This window comes from Saimiri boliviensis, chromosome 12 (genome assembly GCF_048565385.1).
Source record: "Saimiri boliviensis isolate mSaiBol1 chromosome 12, mSaiBol1.pri, whole genome shotgun sequence".
NCBI classification, from domain to species: domain Eukaryota; kingdom Metazoa; phylum Chordata; class Mammalia; order Primates; family Cebidae; genus Saimiri; species Saimiri boliviensis.
In genome coordinates this window covers 53,339,494-53,357,895 of record NC_133460.1, presented here as the reverse complement: position 1 = coordinate 53,357,895, position 18,402 = coordinate 53,339,494, and the positions used below count along the sequence as shown (strand labels likewise).

General features: G+C 41.4%; 1 protein-coding gene across 6 annotated transcripts in view; it reads right to left on the bottom strand.

The window, feature by feature from the left end:
• ADK (adenosine kinase) overlaps positions 1–18,402 on the bottom strand; it is a 582,906-nt gene that overhangs the window by 541,675 nt on the left and 22,829 nt on the right. The window contains exon 1 of one of the 6 annotated variants that reach the window (XM_074382427.1): positions 15,022–15,172. The exons of 4 other annotated variants lie outside the window; for them this stretch is intronic. In XM_074382427.1, coding sequence (XP_074238528.1) covers positions 15,022–15,035 — 14 coding nt within the window. In that variant the 5' untranslated portion in view covers positions 15,036–15,172. Of the gene's footprint in view, positions 1–15,021; positions 15,173–18,402 lie in introns of those variants that run through there. One more of the 6 variants, XM_074382423.1, reaches the window with a different exon arrangement.

The window sequence follows — 18,402 nt, the reverse complement described above, 5'->3', positions numbered from 1 at the left end:
TAAAATTCTAATAAAGTCTTTAGTCAACTTAACACTATTGTATAATACTGAAATCAGCCTCCCAGTTTGGGAGCACACTATAGTTACCCAAAATATGTCATTGGGGGAAGCTGAGTGAATAGTGCACAGGAACTTTCTGTACTATTTTTGTGATTTCTGTGAGTTGTATTAAAAAAAAAAAAAAGGAGGAGGAAAAGGATATAAAAATAGATGTATTAAAAATGTTTAGGCCAGGAGGGGTGGCTCACACCTGTAATCCCAGCACATTGGGAAACTGAGGCAGGAGAATCACTTGAGCCCAGGAGTTTGAGACTAGCCTGGGTGAGACCCTGTCTTTGTATTTTACATAGTGAAACCCTATCTTTATATTTTAAAATAATTTTTTTAATGCTTAAAAAACAAATTAGGGTGACATCATTGGGAAAAGCAGATTAAGAACCTCCAAAAATCCTCTCTTCCATAAAAGCAAGAAGAACACTGGCCAAAAAAAAAATATGAAAAAATGAAAAATCGGACCAGACACAGTGGCTCACGCCTGTAACCCCAGCACTCTGGGAGGCGGAGGCTAGCAGATCACAAGGTCAGGTGTTTGAGACCAGCCTGGCCAATATGGTGAAACCCTGACTCTACTAAAAACACAAAAATTAGCTGGGCGTGGTGGTGGGAGCCTGTAATCCCAGATACTCAGGAGGCTGAGAAAAAAAAAAATCAGAGTTGTGAAAAAGTTGATTTTTGATTTTTTTTTTTGAGACATAGTCTCCCACTGTCACCCAAACTGGAGTACAACGGCACAAGCTCAGCTCACTGCAACCTCCGCCTCCATGGTTCAAGTGATTCTCCTGCCTCAGCTTCCTGAGTAGATGAGATTACAGGTGCCCGCCACCATGCCCAGCTATTTTTTGCATTTTTAGTAGAGATAGGGTTTCACCATGTTGGCCAGGCTCGTCTCAAACTCCTGACCTCGTGATCCACCCGCCTCAGCCTCCCAGACTGCTGGGATTACAGGCAAGAGCCAGCGTGCCCAGCCTAGAACTCTGAATATTAGCCAAAAGGCTTGCAACAATCCAAGGAGCGTTTATTCAAAAAAAAATGGCTGAATCTCAGTAAGAACAGCAAGCTTTTCGGCCCTTTAACACACCCTATTCCCATTCCCCTCTTCCCAGCTCCACGATAGCCATGAAAAGTAGCAGCTCACAGGGGAGAGAGATCCAAGATGGCTGATCACTAGCAGCTCAGGATTGTAGCTCCCAGTGAAAGTGCACAGAAGGAGAGGACGCCACCCTTTCAGACGAATTTTTGTTGCTGACCGACCAGGAGATTCCCAGCGAAGGAGCCCCACGGGTCCCAGCGTTACTCTTGTGCAGCTGTTTTGCCAGCACCTTGGCGCAGCGGTTCTTGGTGCAGAGTAAACTGAACTGGGTCCCCTTTTGGCCGACGTTTGGAGCTCCAGGAAGGCAGAGTCACCTATTCAGCTGATTGAAGGATGAACTCAAAAAGGAAGCCAGACTGGAGATTTCCAGGCAGAAAAGCACCATCAACCTTATTGCTGCTGTTTTAGCCGGCACAGTGGGTTCCTCAGATTCTGGCACTGGGAATCAACAAGTTGGATGTTCACTCAGAAACCTAATTAGAAAGTCGGTAATTATAAAGACCACAGATGGATAAATTCATAACAAAGGGAAGAAACCAGCCTAAAAAGGCTGAGAATACCCAAAATCAGAACACCTCTCTCTCTACAGGGGATCACAGTTCCTCATCAGCAACGGAACAAGGCCTGATAGAGAACGAGTGTGTTCCATTAACAGAAGTAGGCTTCAAAAGGTGGATAAGAAACTTCTGTGAGTTAAAAGATAAGAAACTTCTGTGAGTTAAAAGAACTTGTTCTAACACAATCCAAAGAAACTTAAGAACTTTGAAAAAAGGTTTGATGAAATGCTAACGAAAATAGACAATTTAGAGAGGAATTTAAGTAAATTAATGGAGCTGAAAAACACAAGAACTTCACGAAGTATGCACAAGTTTTAACAGCCGAATTGATCAACCAGAAGAAAGGCTATCAGAGGTCGAAGACCAACTTAATGAAATAAAACGAGAAGACAAGATTAGATAAAAAAAGGATAAAAACGAATGAGCAAAGCCTCCAAGAAATATGGGACTATGTGAAAAGACCTAATCTACGTTTGATAGGTGTACCTGAATGTGATGAAGAGAATGAATCCAAGCTGGAAAATACTCTTCAGGATATTATTCAGGAAAACTTTCCCAACCTAGCAAGGCAGGACAATATTTAACTCTAGGTAATACAGAGACCACCACAAAGATATTCCTCAAGAAGACCAACCTCAAGGCACATAATCATCAGATTCACCAGGGTTGAAATGAAGGAGAAAATACTAAGGGCAGCCAGAGAGCAAAGTCAGGTTACCCACAAAGGGAAGCCTATCAGACTCACAGCAGATCCCTCAGCAGAAACCCTACAAGCCAGAAGAGAGTGGGGGCCAATATTCAACATCCTTAAAGAACTTTCAACCCAGAATTTCACATCCAGCCAAACTAAGCTTCACAAGTGAAGGAAAAATAAAATCTTTTGTGAACCAGCAAGTACTCAGAGATTTCATCACCACCAAGCCTGCTTTACAAGAGCTTCTGAAAGAAGCACTACACATAGAAAGGAACCACCAGTATCAGCCTTTCCAAAAATATACCAAAAAGTAGAGAGTATCAACATAATGAAGAATTTACATCGACTAACAGGCAAAACAGCCAGCTAACATCAAATGGCACTATTAAACTCACATATATTATTATTAATCCTAAATTTAAATCGACTAAATCCCCCAATCAAAAGACACAGCCAAAACCCATCAGTATGCTGCATCCAGACCCATCCCACATGCAAGGATACACAAAGACTCAAAACAAAGGGATGGAGAAAGATTTACCAACCAAATGGAGAGCAAAAATAAATAAATAAAAAGCAGGAGTTGCAATTCTCGCCTCTAATAAAATAGACTTTAAAGCAACAAAGATCAAAAGAGGCAAAGAAGGACGTTACATAATGATAAAAGGATCAATGCAACAAGAAGAGCTAACAATCCTAAATATATACGCACCCAATACAGGAACACCCAGATACATAAGACTTATAAAGAGACTTAGACTCCTACACAATAATAGTGGGAGACTTCAACATCAGTATTAGACAGATCAACGAGACAGAAAATTAACAAGGATATCCAGGATTTTAACTCAGATCCGGAATAAGTAAACTTAATAAACATTTATAGAACTCTCTAAATACACGAAACATACATTCTTATCAGTACCACATCACACCTACTCATAGGTTTAAATGAAATATTGGTTGGCTGCTTGTTTGTTATTTTCTTCTCTTTTTTCCTGTCTCCATTATTAAGCACAATTATTGACAAAAAAGAGGTTTTCGATACCCATTTTTAGACTACATTCTAGCCTGGGCAATAAAACAACTCTCCCGTTCTCTGTCTTCCTCTTCCTCTTTCTTCCTCTCCTTCATTCTTTTTTTTAATTCTTTTTTTTCTTTCTCTCTTTTTTTTTCCTTTAAAAAAAGACAAAAGAGCCGGGCGCGGTGGCTCAAGCCTGTAATCTCAGCACTTTGGGAGGCCGAGGCGGGTGGATCACGAGGTCGAGAGATTGAGACCATCCTGGTCAACATGGAGAAACCCCGTCTCTACTAAAAATACAAAAAAATAGCTGGGCATGGTTGCAAGTGCCTGTAATCCCAGCTACTCAGGAGGCTGAGGCAGGAGAACTGCCTGAACCCAGGAGGCGGAGGTTGCGGTGAGCCGAGCCATTGCACTCCAGCCTGGGTAACAAGAGCAAAACTCCGTCTCAAAAAAAAAAAGACAAAAGTAACAGCCCACAAACAGTGGAATCCAGGAGCCTAGCAGACAGTGGAGGTGACAGAACAGGGCTAGAGCTCCTTCGAAGTCCCATTTTCAGAGCACTGTTATTATTTGAGCTAACTGGCAGTTCCCTGAAAAACCCCACTCTCAAGATTTCCCAATATTTAAGCTGATTCAGAGCTTGTCCATTGCTAACAGCCTTTTCCCCCAAAGTATTTATTTGTCAGAAACAATCAGCTACAGTTGCTTAACATTTCAGCTACCTGAAGCAGCTGGGGCAAACAAGCTAACCAAAACACATGAAAGTAGGAGAATGAGATGTCCATAGGGAATTTTGAAAAGTTCTGAAATTCCTAAGACATTGGAAGACCATAAGAGTGTGCCCAGGGCTGGCCGGGTGCTGTGGCTCACGCCTGTAATCTCAGCACTTTGGGAGGCCAAGGCAGGTGGATCAAAAGGTCCAGTATTCAAGACCAGCCTGCCAACATAGTGAAACCCCATCTCTACTAAAAATACAAAAAAATTATCTGGGCATGGTGGTGGGCTCCTGTAATACCAGCTACTCAGGAGGCTGGGGCAGGAGATTTGCTTGAATCTGGGGGGCGAGGTTGCAGTGAGCTCAGATTGTGCCACTGCACTCCAGCCTCCATGACAGTGTGAGACTCTGTCTCAAAAAAAAAAAAAAAAAAAGGCCCTAAGCAATCACCACTGACTGAGCACGAAGCTCAGCAAAAATAGGAAGTCAATGCCATGGATGAACTGTAAGCCTGGCTGAGTCCTGAAAGCGTGCTCCAACAAGCACACACAGCCTCTCAGCTTAAAGACTAGAACAGTAACAAGTATTGACAAGAATATGGAGAAACTGGAATCTTCATATATTGCTGTTGCAAATTATAAAGTGATTCAGCCACTTTGGAAAATAGTTTGGCAGTCCCTCATAAAGTAAACATAAAATTACCACATGGACCCAGCACAGTGGCTCATACCTGTAATCCTAGCACTTTGGGAGGCAAGGCGGGTGAATCACCTGAGGTCGGGATTTTGAGACCAGCCTGACCAATATGGAGAAACCCTGTCTCTACTTAAAAAAAAAAAAAAAAATTAGCTGAGCATGGTGGCAGATGCCAGTAATCCCAGCTACTCGGGAGGCTGAGGCTGGAGAATTGCTTGAACCCAGGAGGCAGACGTTTTGGTGAGCCAAGATCATTGCACTCCAGCATGGGCAACAAGAGTGAAACTCCGTCTCAAAAAAAAAAAAAAAAAAAATACATGACCAAAACAGAAATCCAACAAAATTAAAATCTGGGTTTTTGAAAAGATTAATTGCTAAAACCCTAGTAAAACTGATCCAAAAATTCAAAAGAAGTACCAACATCAAGAATACAAATGGAGAAATATAGCAGTTCACACAGGCAATAGCAGAATATTAAGAAATCTTATGAACAACTGTATAACGACTGAAAAATTTAAAATAAATTCATTTGAAAATGCAACTTCCCAAACTGACACAGGAAAAAATGAAGAATCTGAATGCTTATATAGCAGTTAAAGTAATTAAACTAATTTAAAACCTTCTCCTCTTTCCCACAAAAACACTTCAGGCCCATATGGCTTCACTGCTGAATTCTATCAAAATTTAAAGTAACAATACCAATCTTACAAAGCTACAATAATTAAGACAGTGTAGTCTTGGCATAAAGAGATACAAATAGATCAACAGAATAGAATGAATGCAAGAAAAGACCCATAGCTATCTAATCAATTGAGAACCCCTTTGAGAAACCGTTACGTGACAGCAAAAGATTAGTTCAAGATAGATCACAGGCCTAAATACAAAAGATAAACTATAAAACTTATAGAAAAAAACGTAATAGTTTCACAAGCCTAGCAGAGGGTAAGAAAGACTTCTTGGAAAAGGTAATACCATAAAATAAATCAACAAATTCAACTTGCTCAAAATTTGAAAGTTCTGCTCTCAAAAGACATTGCTAAGAAAATAAAACAGCATAGCTCAGATCAGGAGAAAATACTGTGTGTGTGTGTGTGTGTGTGTGTAAAATCTGACAGACCTGGCAAATAACTTGCATTCAGATATAAAAAGAACTCCTACAAATCAGTAACAAAAAGACAACCCAATAAAATAGGGTTGTACATAAATGTTTAATAAAAACTTGTACATAAATGTTTATAGCACCATTATTCACAATAGCCCGAAAGTGAAAATAACCCAAATATCTATCAAATGATAAATGGATAAATCATGGCATATCTATACAAAGAAATATTATTGAATCACAATATTTCAGAATTGAACTGACACTTCAAATTAAAAGATAAGCAAATGGCCAATAATCATATCACTATCAGCCATCAAGGAAATAAACTAAAACCATGATGAAATACAACTATACTCTAACCAGAATGCGTAAATTTTAAAATGTCAAACATTGTCAAGAATGTGGAAAACTGAACTTTCATAAAACCACTGGTGGGAATATAAAATGTGTTCAATTTTTCTTTTGGAAAAGTTTAGCGGTTTCTAAAGTTAAACATAAATTCTACCCTAATTTCACTTCTAGGTATTCACCCAAGTCCATGTAAAGATATATACAAAAATGTTCATAGCAACTTTATTCACAGTGATCAAACACTGGAAATAACCCAAAGTCCATTAACAGGAGACTTATTGCTACATACGTATAATGGAATATTTCTTGGCAATAAAAGGGACAAACTACTGATACATCAAAATGGGTGAATCTCAAAATTATTATATTGAACAAAAGTAATCAGACACAAAATATTCCTTGCTGTATGATTCCATTTATGTGAAGTTCTAGAATAGGCAAAATAATATCTACAGTAAAAGAAGTCAGAGTGTTTGCCTGGGTGGGAAGGGGGACAGAATTAATTAAAAAGAGGCTGAGTCAGGCACAGTGAGATTACACACCTGTAATATCAACACTTTGGGAGGCTGAGGCAGGTGGATCACTTGAGCTCACGAGTTCAAGACCAGCCTGGTCAACATGGCAAGACATCCCCCCCACCCCCGCACCTCACTCTCCTGACATTGTTACAAAAAAAAAAAAAAAAAGGCAGGCATGGTGGTGCACATCTGTAGTCCCAGCTACCTGGGGGGCTAAAGCGAGTGGATGGCTTGTGCTGGGGAAGTCAAGGTTGCAGTACGACGTGTTTGCGCCACTGCATTCAAGCCTGGGTGACAAAGTAAGACCCTGGGGAGGGGAAAGGAAAAAGGAAAGGGGAAAGAAGAAAGAAAAGGGGAAAGGAAGGGAAAGAGAAAGGGGAAAGGAAACAAAAGGCTGATTTGATTTTATATAAACTATATTGAAAAAGCCAGGCACGGTGGCCCATGCCTGTAATCCCAATACTTTGGGTGGCTGAGGCAGGCAGATCACTTGAGGTTAGGAGTTCCAGACCAGCCTGGTCAACATGGTGAAATTTTTTCTCTACCAAAAATTTTAAAAATTAGCCCAACTCGGTGGTGCGCACCTGTAACCCAGCTACTCGGGTGGCTGAGGCAGGACAATCCCTTGAGCCCAGAAAAGGTAGGTTGCAGTGAGCCGATCGGGCAGCTGCACTCCCGCCTGGGCAACAGACCAAGACTCTATTTAAAATATATATATATATATTACATATTGTTGGCATTTTAAAAAAACTAAACAAACTAGGGAAATGTCTCTTGGTTATGTAAAACTAATCCTTCCATCTGTATTCCAGATGCTATCCTTCTTGCCTACTCAACAACACTGATCTCTTCCTTCTGTCAAGCATCATCTATTTTTTCTGTTTTCTATTGGATCACTGTTTTTGACACACAAATGTTAAAATTTCAAACTCTCCCTGCAGAAAACCTCAGCCCAGAATATACTTCCAACTACCATTATTTCCCTGCTCCCCTTTACACCAAAACACTGCCAGTGCTCTATCAAATAGTAGGTTCCCCTAAACTAGGTAAAATTACTCATTTTAAATTCAATTTGGAGAAAGGCACATGTGTGACATAACACTTACATAACAATTTTCAGCTTAAAATGATTTTTTGATATGTCACTCTTTAATATCTTCAAAACACCCATGTAGGATAGATATTGCTATTATCTCTGTTTAACGGATGAGGAAACAAGAGGTTCCTCAAGGTTCTATAATCTGCCAAAAGTCAGATAACAAATAATACCTAATTTCAAATCATGTGCATTACTGCTCAATATACTACATTTCTACACTCAGAACTCTCCATACAAGAAAAATGTTTGACCAATAAAAAGCATCCAAATGTACCCAAAATAGACCAGTATTCCATTATCTTACAGTCCTATTTAAAATAACATTTCAACAAACAAAACCTAGTACAACAAAATGATTATAATGTAAGTGACCAGATAATTTATTATACAAATGGGACACTTTTGAGAGTAAATGAGACACATTTATGTGTCTATTAATAATTATGTCAGGATAGCCAGGCATAGTGGCTCATGCCTATAATCCCAGCACTGTAGGAGGCTGAGGCAGGAGGATCACTTGACCAAGAGTTTGAGGCCAGGAGTTTTAAGAACAAGCTCAGCAACATGGCAAGATCCCAGGTGTGGTGGTGTGTTTATAGTCCCAGCCTCTCTGGAAAGCTAAGGTGGGAGGATCACTTGAGCCCAGGAGTTCAAAGTTACAATGAGCCATGATCATACTGCTGCACTCCAGCTGGGCAACAGAGCAAGACCCTGTGTCTACAAAAGAAAAAAATAAACACAATAATGTCAGGATAACAGAGATGATCCAGGATTGTCCTGGGCAAACTGGGACATATGGTCATCCTATTCATAACCTAGTTTTGCCATTTAAAAAATTAAAATCTCAGACCAGAATGCCAGCTAAAAAAGAAAAGAAAAAAAAAAAACAAGAATATCTATGCTTTATTACAGTATTTTTATTTTATTAATAGTATATTTCATTACAAGATCAAGGGATCCTCCTGACTCACCTTCTCTAGCAGGTGGGACTACAGGCACACACCACCACACCCTGCAAATTTTCATATCTTTTGTAGAGACAGGGTTTTGCCATATTGCCCAGGCTGACCTTGAACTCCAGGCCTCAACATGATCCACTTTGGCCTCCCAGAGTGCTGAGATTACAGGCATGTGCCACTATGCCCTGCCATAGTATTTTTTAAATACCAATTTAAAAACAATGATGTGGCTGGGCACAGCAGCTCACATCTGTAATCCCAGCATTTTGGGAGGCCCAGCCAGCACTTTGCGAGGTCAAAGTGAGTGAATCACTTGAGCTCTGGAGTTCAAAACCAGCCTGGGCAATATGGCGAAACCCTGTCTCTACAAAAAATACAAAAGTGAGACTATAGGACTACAGGTAGAACTGTAGGGACTACAGGTGGGTATATTCCCAGCTACTTAGGAGGCTGAAGTGGGAGGATTGCTTGAGCCCAGAGGCTGAGGTTGCAGTGAGCTATGTTCATACCACCACACTCCACCAAGGGCAACAGAGCAAATCCCTGTCTCAAAAAACAAAAAAATAAAATAAAACCAAGGAGGTATGAAGAAGTAAAGAGACATGATTGTTAACCGATATTACAGGAAAGATTAACATTCAAACAGTCTAGAAAATCACTTTGGTTCAAGTTGTACCTTTGACAGTTCTGCTTAATGTAGCAATATTGTAGCTGGAAAGATTTGGAGTTAGAAAACCTTATATGCTTTTTTTCAAACAAAGATGACCTATTTATAAATAGGAGCATTAACAGCTGACAACATTGTACATAGAAGATTACTGTTTTAGTTCTTCAAAATATTCCATAAATGAAACAATTTCATTTTAAAAGTTCACTTACCTCTCTAAGAAATCCCACAGCATAAAAAAAAATTGTGCAGTAATGTGAATTTACAATTCTTATTTTAAAAACACAAGTAAAAATGAGTTTGAAAAATGTTTAAAGGCTCTAAAGAAACCAACTCAACAAAGACAGTTTCAATCTTAGCCAGATTTCAGTCTTTATATGAATGTTCTGAGTGGCTTGGCAGATTCTATTGGACATACCTCAAAAAGTTTTCAGTCTCAGAAGGAAAATACCCCAGGACCCCACCCATTGTCCACATAAATTTTCCAATGTAGGCTTAACCCACAAAAGTGGTTCCAGAATCATCATGTAGGGCACAGTGATGTCCAGAGTCCCAGAATAGTTTTAGACCAAACCTGACCTATCTGGGCAGACCAAAGAATAGGGCTCCTTAGCTCTACAACAAACACTCCCTAACTCCATTCCCTAGTTTTCCCTGGCACAAACGCAAACTGTAAGCAATGCCCAAAACCAGACTAGACACTGATGTTAGGAAAACAAGGCAATATTCAGAGGGGAATTTTGAAATAATGTTGCTCAGTGAAAAAATGCATAAAGTAGGAGTCAGAAGATCTAAATTCTATCTTAGGCTCTACCACTGTCTAAGTAGGACATTTCACTTTACTTTGGATACAAGGTCCAGTATAGAAAAGGAAAAAAAAGTAAAATGCTAAGTGAGATCTTCTTTGAATCCTTACATTCTGCATTTTCCTCTGTCTCCTGAATTTAACTCAGGCGCCAACTTACCTATTGGTCCGATTTAAAATGAGAAACACATCAATTTATCAAATATGTTTTATCATTTCCCAAATGAAGACCAGTAGGAATCTGATATATATAACAAAGGATATAAGTTGTTCTCCAAGAATACCTGGTTTCAAAGGCTATAAATTTAGACTCTTCATCAGTAATTAAGTAGAATAGAAACAAATGATAAAAGACTATCTCCAGCCATATTCAAAGATCTTAAGTTAAAAAAAAAAAGTTATTATTTAAAATCATTATTTAGGAATTCCTAAAGAGACCAAAAAAAATCATTATTTATAAATCTCTAATAGTTGAATGCTACACTAGAAAGGGCAATGAACAAGGTATGCAAAGATGTCATATCTAATATAAGACATGTAACTGTGTGAACTTGAACACAGCACAGTATCTCTGGGCTTTAATTTCTTCAACTGTAAATGACAGAATTAGATAGGTAAGTTTGTTTCCTGTCTAAAAATTTAAGATTTAACCTTTTTTTTTTTTTTTTCAGATGACACCATTCTCTAAGTGCTCAAAGTGCTTTTACTCCATTTTTAAAATGCTTTAAAATTTAAAAGCACTTTTACACTTATCCAACACAGGTAGGATGCATATCTCTACTACTGAGTTATTTCATTAAACACATGTCCAGAATAGAAAAGAGAAATGGAAGATCAGTAACTCATAAAAAGGCCCTCAATTGGGCCCCAGATATTCTGACCATTAGTCCTCACTGATTTCCAATCCTATATTCTTTCATAGCCATTGCCATGAAAATAGTCACATTACCACATTTAGCAACAATTATTTTAAGGATGGTGTAAAAACAAGAACATCCGACACAACATCATTAATAGATATCTTTTAATCATTCAGCTTATCAGCAAAAGGAGGTCAATAATACCTACCTTTTAAGCTACTGTTAGACTGAGCACGAAATGGGAATGTTAACAGAAAGGGGTCCCAGTCTAGACCCCAAGAGAGGGTTCTTAGACCTCATGCAAGGAAGAATTCGGGGAAGTCCATAAAGTGAAAACAAGTTTATTAGAGATGTAAAGAAACAAAAAGATGACTACTCCAAAGACAGAGCAGGATTGTTTTTGTTATTTCTTGATTATACGCTAAATAAGCGGTGGATTAATCATGAGTTTTCCAGGAAAGGGGTGATGATTTCTCAGAACTGAGGGTCTCTCACCTTTTTAGACTCTGTAGCAGGCGTCCCCAAACTACAGCCCGCGGGCCACATGCAGCCCCCTGCGGCCATTTATCCGGCCCCCACCGCACTTCAGGAAGGGGCACCTCTTTCATTGGTGGTCAGTGAGAGGAGCACAGTATGTGGTGGCCCTCCAACGGTCTGAGGGACAGTGAACTGGCCCCCCGTGTAAAAAGTTTGGGGACGCCTGCTCTATAGGGTAAGGTCTGAATGTTCCCATGGCATTTGTAAACTGTCATGGCATTGGTGGAAGTGTCTTTTAGCATGCTAATGTATTATAATTAGTGTATAATGAGCAGTGAGGACGATCAGATGTCACTCTCATCGCCATCTTGGTTTTGTTAAGTTTTTGCTAGCTTCTTTACTGCATCCTGGTGTAGGGTCTTTGTGACGTGTATCTTCTGCCAACCTCCTATCTCATCCTGAGACTAAGAATGCCTGACCTCCTGGAAATGCAGCCTAATAGGTCTCAGCCTTATTTTACTCAGCCTCTATTCAAGATAGAGTCACTCTGATTCAAACGCCTCTGACAGGAACATGCCTGATACAATGAATGCAAAAAATAAAGATATGGCATAATTGCATTATATGTAGTGTTCACCAGGAAATGGCTGGTATCTGTAGAATTACCAACTCATTCAAAACTATCACCATACAGAGTCACTTCACTTTCAGTGGCCTTCCTGCTCTTCCTCCCAACACCCAGCTGTTGTGTTCTCTTGGCTAACCCTGCCTGCTTCTTCCTAACCCCAGTAATCAAGTCTTTGCAGGAAAAGAAGAAAGTAAAAGAGTTACTATAGTTGTCTCGCATATGATACTTTATCATGGATGTCCACCGAAGCAATTTTTTCAGGAAATTTAAGTAGTATATTGTTTCTATAAAGGCACCATGCAGAGCACTAGATCATGGAAATCTGGATTCAATTCCTAACTTTGCCAATAACTGATTTTGCACAAGGCACTCAAATTTTCTTCCTCAGTTTCCTCAGGTGTAAAATGTAGTAACTGGTTTAAATAACATCTGAAAGAGATTTTTCAAGTCATATTACTTTAGTTCAAGATTATATAAAATACAAACTGACATCTGAAGAAACAAGCATAAATATATTTTATTATCAGTTAATCCATCCTTTCAAAACATGTCAAATAAGGCTGGTGTCAACCTTTACATCAGTCTTTTAAAAACAATTACCAACCTCTTCCTTAAAAAGATACACCCTGATGTCACTTGTTAAACAGCAGAAGCTTCAGATTTGGATGTTTCTCCAAAGAGGCATGGTCAGGAAGATGATAATCAATTAAAACTGAATCCACACAACACCTGATTCTTTTTTTTTTTTTTTTTTTTTTTTTTTGAGACAGAGTTTTGCTCTTGTCACCCAGGCTGGAGTGCAATGGTGCGATCTCGGCTCACCGCAACCTCCGCCTCCTGGGTTCAGGCAATTCTCCTGCCTCAGCCTCCTGAGTAGCTGGGATTACAGGCACGCGCCACCATGCCCAGCTAATTTTTTGTATTTTTAGTAGAGACGGGGTTTCACCATGTTGACCAGGTTGGTCTCGATCTCTCGACCTTGTGATCCACCCGACTCGGCCTCCCAAAGTGCTGGGATTACAGGCTTGAGCCACTGCGCCCGGCCAACACCTGATTCTTAACCCAGTAAGTATTTGACCCATACACCTAATTAGTAGCATTCTGTGATGATGGGAGTGGAAATGGAAAGAAGGGGAATTAACTCTAGGTGTAACAGCCTAATTCTAATTTATCGTAAAATACTGTTAGCTTTAAAAGCTAGATTTATAGGCCCCAATATAATTTACTGTGAAATTTTTCCATGTGGGTCTCCATGTTTCAGAACCTGAATCTCCTTCTGCATAATGAGATGAGTACTTTGTCTATGTTAAGTACAGAATTATGCAATTTAGGCTGTGCACAGTGCCTCGTGCCGGTAATCCCAGCACTTTGGGAGGCCGAGGCAGGTGGATCACTTGAGGTCAGGAGTTCGAGACCAGCATGACCAATATGGTGAAACTCCATGTCTAATAAAAATACAAAATTAGCTGGGCGTGGTGGCGGGCGCCTGTAGTCCCAGCTGCTCGGGTGGCTGAGGCAGAATTGCTTGAACCCAGGAGGCGGAGGGTGCAGTGAGCAGAGATTGCGCCATCGCACTCCAGCCTGGGGAACAAGAGTGAAACACCGTCTGGAAAAAAAAAAAAAAAAAACGAAAAAGAAATACAGAATTACGCAACTTAAGAGACAGACCATGTCCCAGTTCAGTTCAGCACAGTTGTATCTTAGTATCTTACCTGATCTTACCCAGGGTTAGGTTCTCAAGCTATCTCTTAAACACAAGGTAGTAAAAATTACCATTCAGAATCACCTTAAATCACCAGGACATGTGAAGCCTGGAAAGCTCACAGACCAAAAATGAGCTTATTTTATTTCTCTTCGCATTTTTGTGCTGGGGCCTTCCTTTCTCTGGAACAATAACGCCCAAGTTCTGCTTTTTAAAAAGACCAGTCAGGACACTGCGTACATAAAGAAATTTATCTCTTTTTATAAATAGTTGAACTAGCGAAAATTAAACATTCAGTCAAGGCCACTGGGAGAAAGTGGACAAGCCCATTATCCTGTCGCCATTAACAAACAAACAAACAAAAAGAACCTTCCAAACTGGAAGAACAATTGGGGGAAAAGTCTCCAGTTTCATGGCTTTCGCTACATGCCCAATATCCCTCAACTCATTTCACTTGTGACCCTCAGATAACAGGAGTAACGAAACAAGATGGTACCTTCGGGAACGAGGGTCCTAATTCCAGTCATGTGCAAACATTTAAGAGACAATTTCACAACTTGAGGGCAATGTACCTGCATCAGAGAAGAGCCAACTTTGCAGGTCTGCTCCCGGCCAACAATGAAGTTCTGTCAGAAGGCATGACACGCGGGCATGACACACACCGTGCACGCCACGTTCCCTCGGGCCCTGGGCCACCCCCGGGGGGGTGCGGGTGGGGCGCATTTTTCATGGAAAATCCACTACAGACCCAAAAACGCTTACAACCCTGGAATCTGGGAGAGGGTCACCTCAACCAAGCAGCAACACGCAGGACTCCGCAATGTGCCACAAACCCGAAAACTTCTGAGGAAAGAAGAAATGCCCAAATGAAAAGTGCGGAGGGAACCCCCAACACGAGGGGGACCGGCGGCGGAGGCAGGCTCCAGACCACCCGCGAGAAGGGGCGACAGTGCTCTGGCGCTCGGGAGGCTGACACCCAGCCCGGAGCAGTCGAGGCGGCCGCCAGCTCGTTACCTGACGGACGTCATGGCTTCGCCCTCCTGCCCCTCGCCACGGCGCCGGCGTCCGATGCTCTGCGTCCTCTAGGGCAGCAGCAGGTATCACAGCAACTGCTTCCCGGCTCCGGCACTCAGCGACTGGGAGCGCGTCCTCACACACCCCGCGCGCGGGCGGCCCCGGGCGAGCTGGCCCCGCGTGCTGATTGGCCGCGGCCAGAGGGAGGCGGGCGCTCCGCCCCGGGCGAAGGGCTGGAGATCGTCCCCGGGCACCACGGGCCACCGCGCGTCTCGTACTGGCGCACTGGCGCGCGGGCTAGCGAGCTGACTAGCGAGCGCGGTGGCCATCTTGAGTCCTGGTAACTGCGTCCCCGCTACCCCGCAGTTTACAGGGCAAAAGGTTTTGTGCCCGCCTCAAAAATGGCCGCGCCGCTGGCAACGAGTTTAGCAGTCACATGGCCACGGTCTACCTCGCAAGCTCAGGTTCCTCTAACAGCACTTAGGAAGCGGGCACTGTCAGGGCAGGTGTTCGGGGATGGGATTTAACAGTCTGCAAAATCCATCTGTAAAGGGGGGAGAAAAAAAAAAAACAGCCTGGAAAGCCTCAGCCTAGGAAAAAACGACGTGCTAAATTCCAGTATGCGGCCTTTTGAGAGTCGATTGCTCGGTTTGATGGTCCGAAAGGTTCCTTAACTTCAGAAACACTTAGAGCAGCTTATTTAATATGTAAAGTGTCACTTTATGTATCAATCTAGAAAGGTAAAGCCTGGACATCAGTATTTTTAGCTATACCAGGTGAACCAGCTACACATATAAAATTTTACCATCTCTGGGCCCCATTCAAGACCATCCTATTTGACACACTTAATTGCCTCACTTTCCAGAGAAGTATGTGGGCTATAAAAGAATCTGGCCGGGCGTGGTGGCTCACGCCTGTAATCCCAGCACTCTGGGAGGCCGAGGCGGGCAGATCACCAGATCAAGAGATTGAGACCATCCTGGCCAACGTGGTGAACCCTCGTCTCTATTACAAAACACAAAAATTAGGGCGTGTGGAGCGCGCCTGTAGTGCCAGCTACTCGGGAGGCCGAGGCAGGAGAATTGCTTGAACCTGGGAGGTGGAGGGTGCAGTGAGCCGAGATTTCGCCACTGCACTCCAGCCTGGCGCCTGGCTACAAAGAGAGACTGTGTCTCAAAAAAAAAAAAAAAAAAAAAAAAAAAAAAAAAAAAAAGGAAGAATCTAAGACCATAGGGAGAGTGAGTGGATGGTACCCTAACTCCTGGCTCTAATCTTAGAGTTTAGTGCAGTTGAAGAGTTAAGAAATTATGAGCTGGCAGGACATGGTAGCTCACGCCTGTAATCCAAGCACTTTGGAGGCCGAGGCAGGCGGATCACCTGAGGTCGGGAGTTCGAGACCACCCTGACCAACATGGTGAAACCCCGTCTTGAAAAAAAAAAAAAAAGAAAGAAATTATGAGCCAATAAAAGGAAAATTAACTCCAACTATGAAAAGGGGGGAATCAGTAAATGCTTTATGATCTAAATTGCTTTTATTGCTTCTTTATTCTCTGTGCAATAATTTTTTTTAATTTTCATTTTTTTACTTTTGAAGAGATGGGGTCTCACTATGTTGCCCAGGCTGGTCTTGAACTCTTATCCTCAAGCAACCCTCCCACCTTGGCCTCCCAAAGCACTGAAAATATGGGTGTGAACGACTGGCCCTGCTCTACAATGTTATTTATATCAATAGACTACAATATCCAGTGGCATTCACTTACCACCTAGGATGGTGATCTATTTCATATGTCTGAAATCAGTTACATCAGACACAAACCAATACCATCAGATATAGAAATGTGGCTGATGGGACTAAAGAACTTAACTTTAATTTTAATTCATTTAAATTTTATAACTGAAGCAATGTATTTTCCCATTAAACACAATTTTATTGTTTTGGTTGGACTACATTTCACTTTTTTTTTTTTTTTTTTTTTGAGATGGAGTCTTGTTCTGTCACCCAGGGTGGAGTGCAGTGGCATATCTCCAACCTCTACCTCCTGTGTTCAAGCGAGTCTCGTGCCTTAGCCTCCTGAGCAGGTGGGACTACAGACAGGCACCATCATGTCTGGCCAAATTTTTTTGTATGTTTGGCAGAGACAGTTTCACCATGTTGGCCAAACTGATCTCAAACTCCTAACCTCAAGAGATCTGCCCGCCTCAGCCTTCCAAAGTACTGAGATTACAGGCATGAGCCACCACGCCAGGCCTCCTTTTACCTTTTTAATGTGGCTACTAGAAAATTTAAAGTTATAGGAATCTTGCATTATATTTCTACAGAATAGTGCTGCTCTACAGTCTGTTAGCCTTCACTGTCCCTGTGAGAGAATTAAGTTCACAAAATCAAATTAGTAAGAAAGCCAGTTTATACAAATGTTTCCTTACTAGCCATAAAACACATCAAATATTCCAAAAGATTTCAAACTTCCTTAGAAAATGCTATTTTCAACATTGTTCCCTTTAATTTGGGAAATGCCTATCCAGAATAAAGCCATGGACTATAAAACTCATGGTTCAAGTCCATGAGTAAAAGCTGTAAAAACACTGAGCTGTACTTGGTGTGGTTAAGACTTTGACACTGAATGTTCACAAGCAGAATTAGTCAATTGTTCCTCTGGATTAAACAGGATCTGAAGCAAAAAAGCAGCTGGATTAACAATTCAAAGTGGGGGAGACACTGACTAATTCAAGAGTTACCCACCTTCTCTAGTGGAAAATGTTAATAGATAATCTGCATTTCAAACCATCAGTGCTTTTCAAACTTTAACATGCATACAAATCATGTGGATCTTGTTAAAATGCAGGTTTGGCACTGCAGGTATGAGTGACCAAAATTTTTCTTTCTTTTTTTTTTTTAAGACAGGGTTTCACCATGTTGGCCAGGCTGGTCTTGAACTCCTGACCTCAGGTGATCCGCCTGCCTCGGCCTCCCAAAGTGCTGAGATTACAGGCGTGAGCCACCATGCCCAGCCAAAATTTTTCATTTCTTTATGTTCCCAAGTCTCACCAATTGCTTCTGGTCTGTGGGCCAGGCTGAGTAGCAAGGCTGTAAAGGTAGCAAGAGAGACCTGGTTTGGAACTCCTGCTTGACTTCCTATTACCTGTATGACTTTAAGCTGGTTTTGTTTTTAGGTTTTTTGTGTGTTTGTTTGTTTGTTTTTTGAGATGGAGTCTCACTCTGTCACCCAGGCTGGACTGCAGTGGCGAGATCTTGGCTCACTGCAACCTCCAGCCCCTGGGTTCAAGCAATTCTCTCACCTCAGCCTCCCAAACAGCTGTGATTATAGGCATGGTACCACCATATCTGGCGGTTTTTGGGGTTTTCTTTTTTTGTATTTTTAG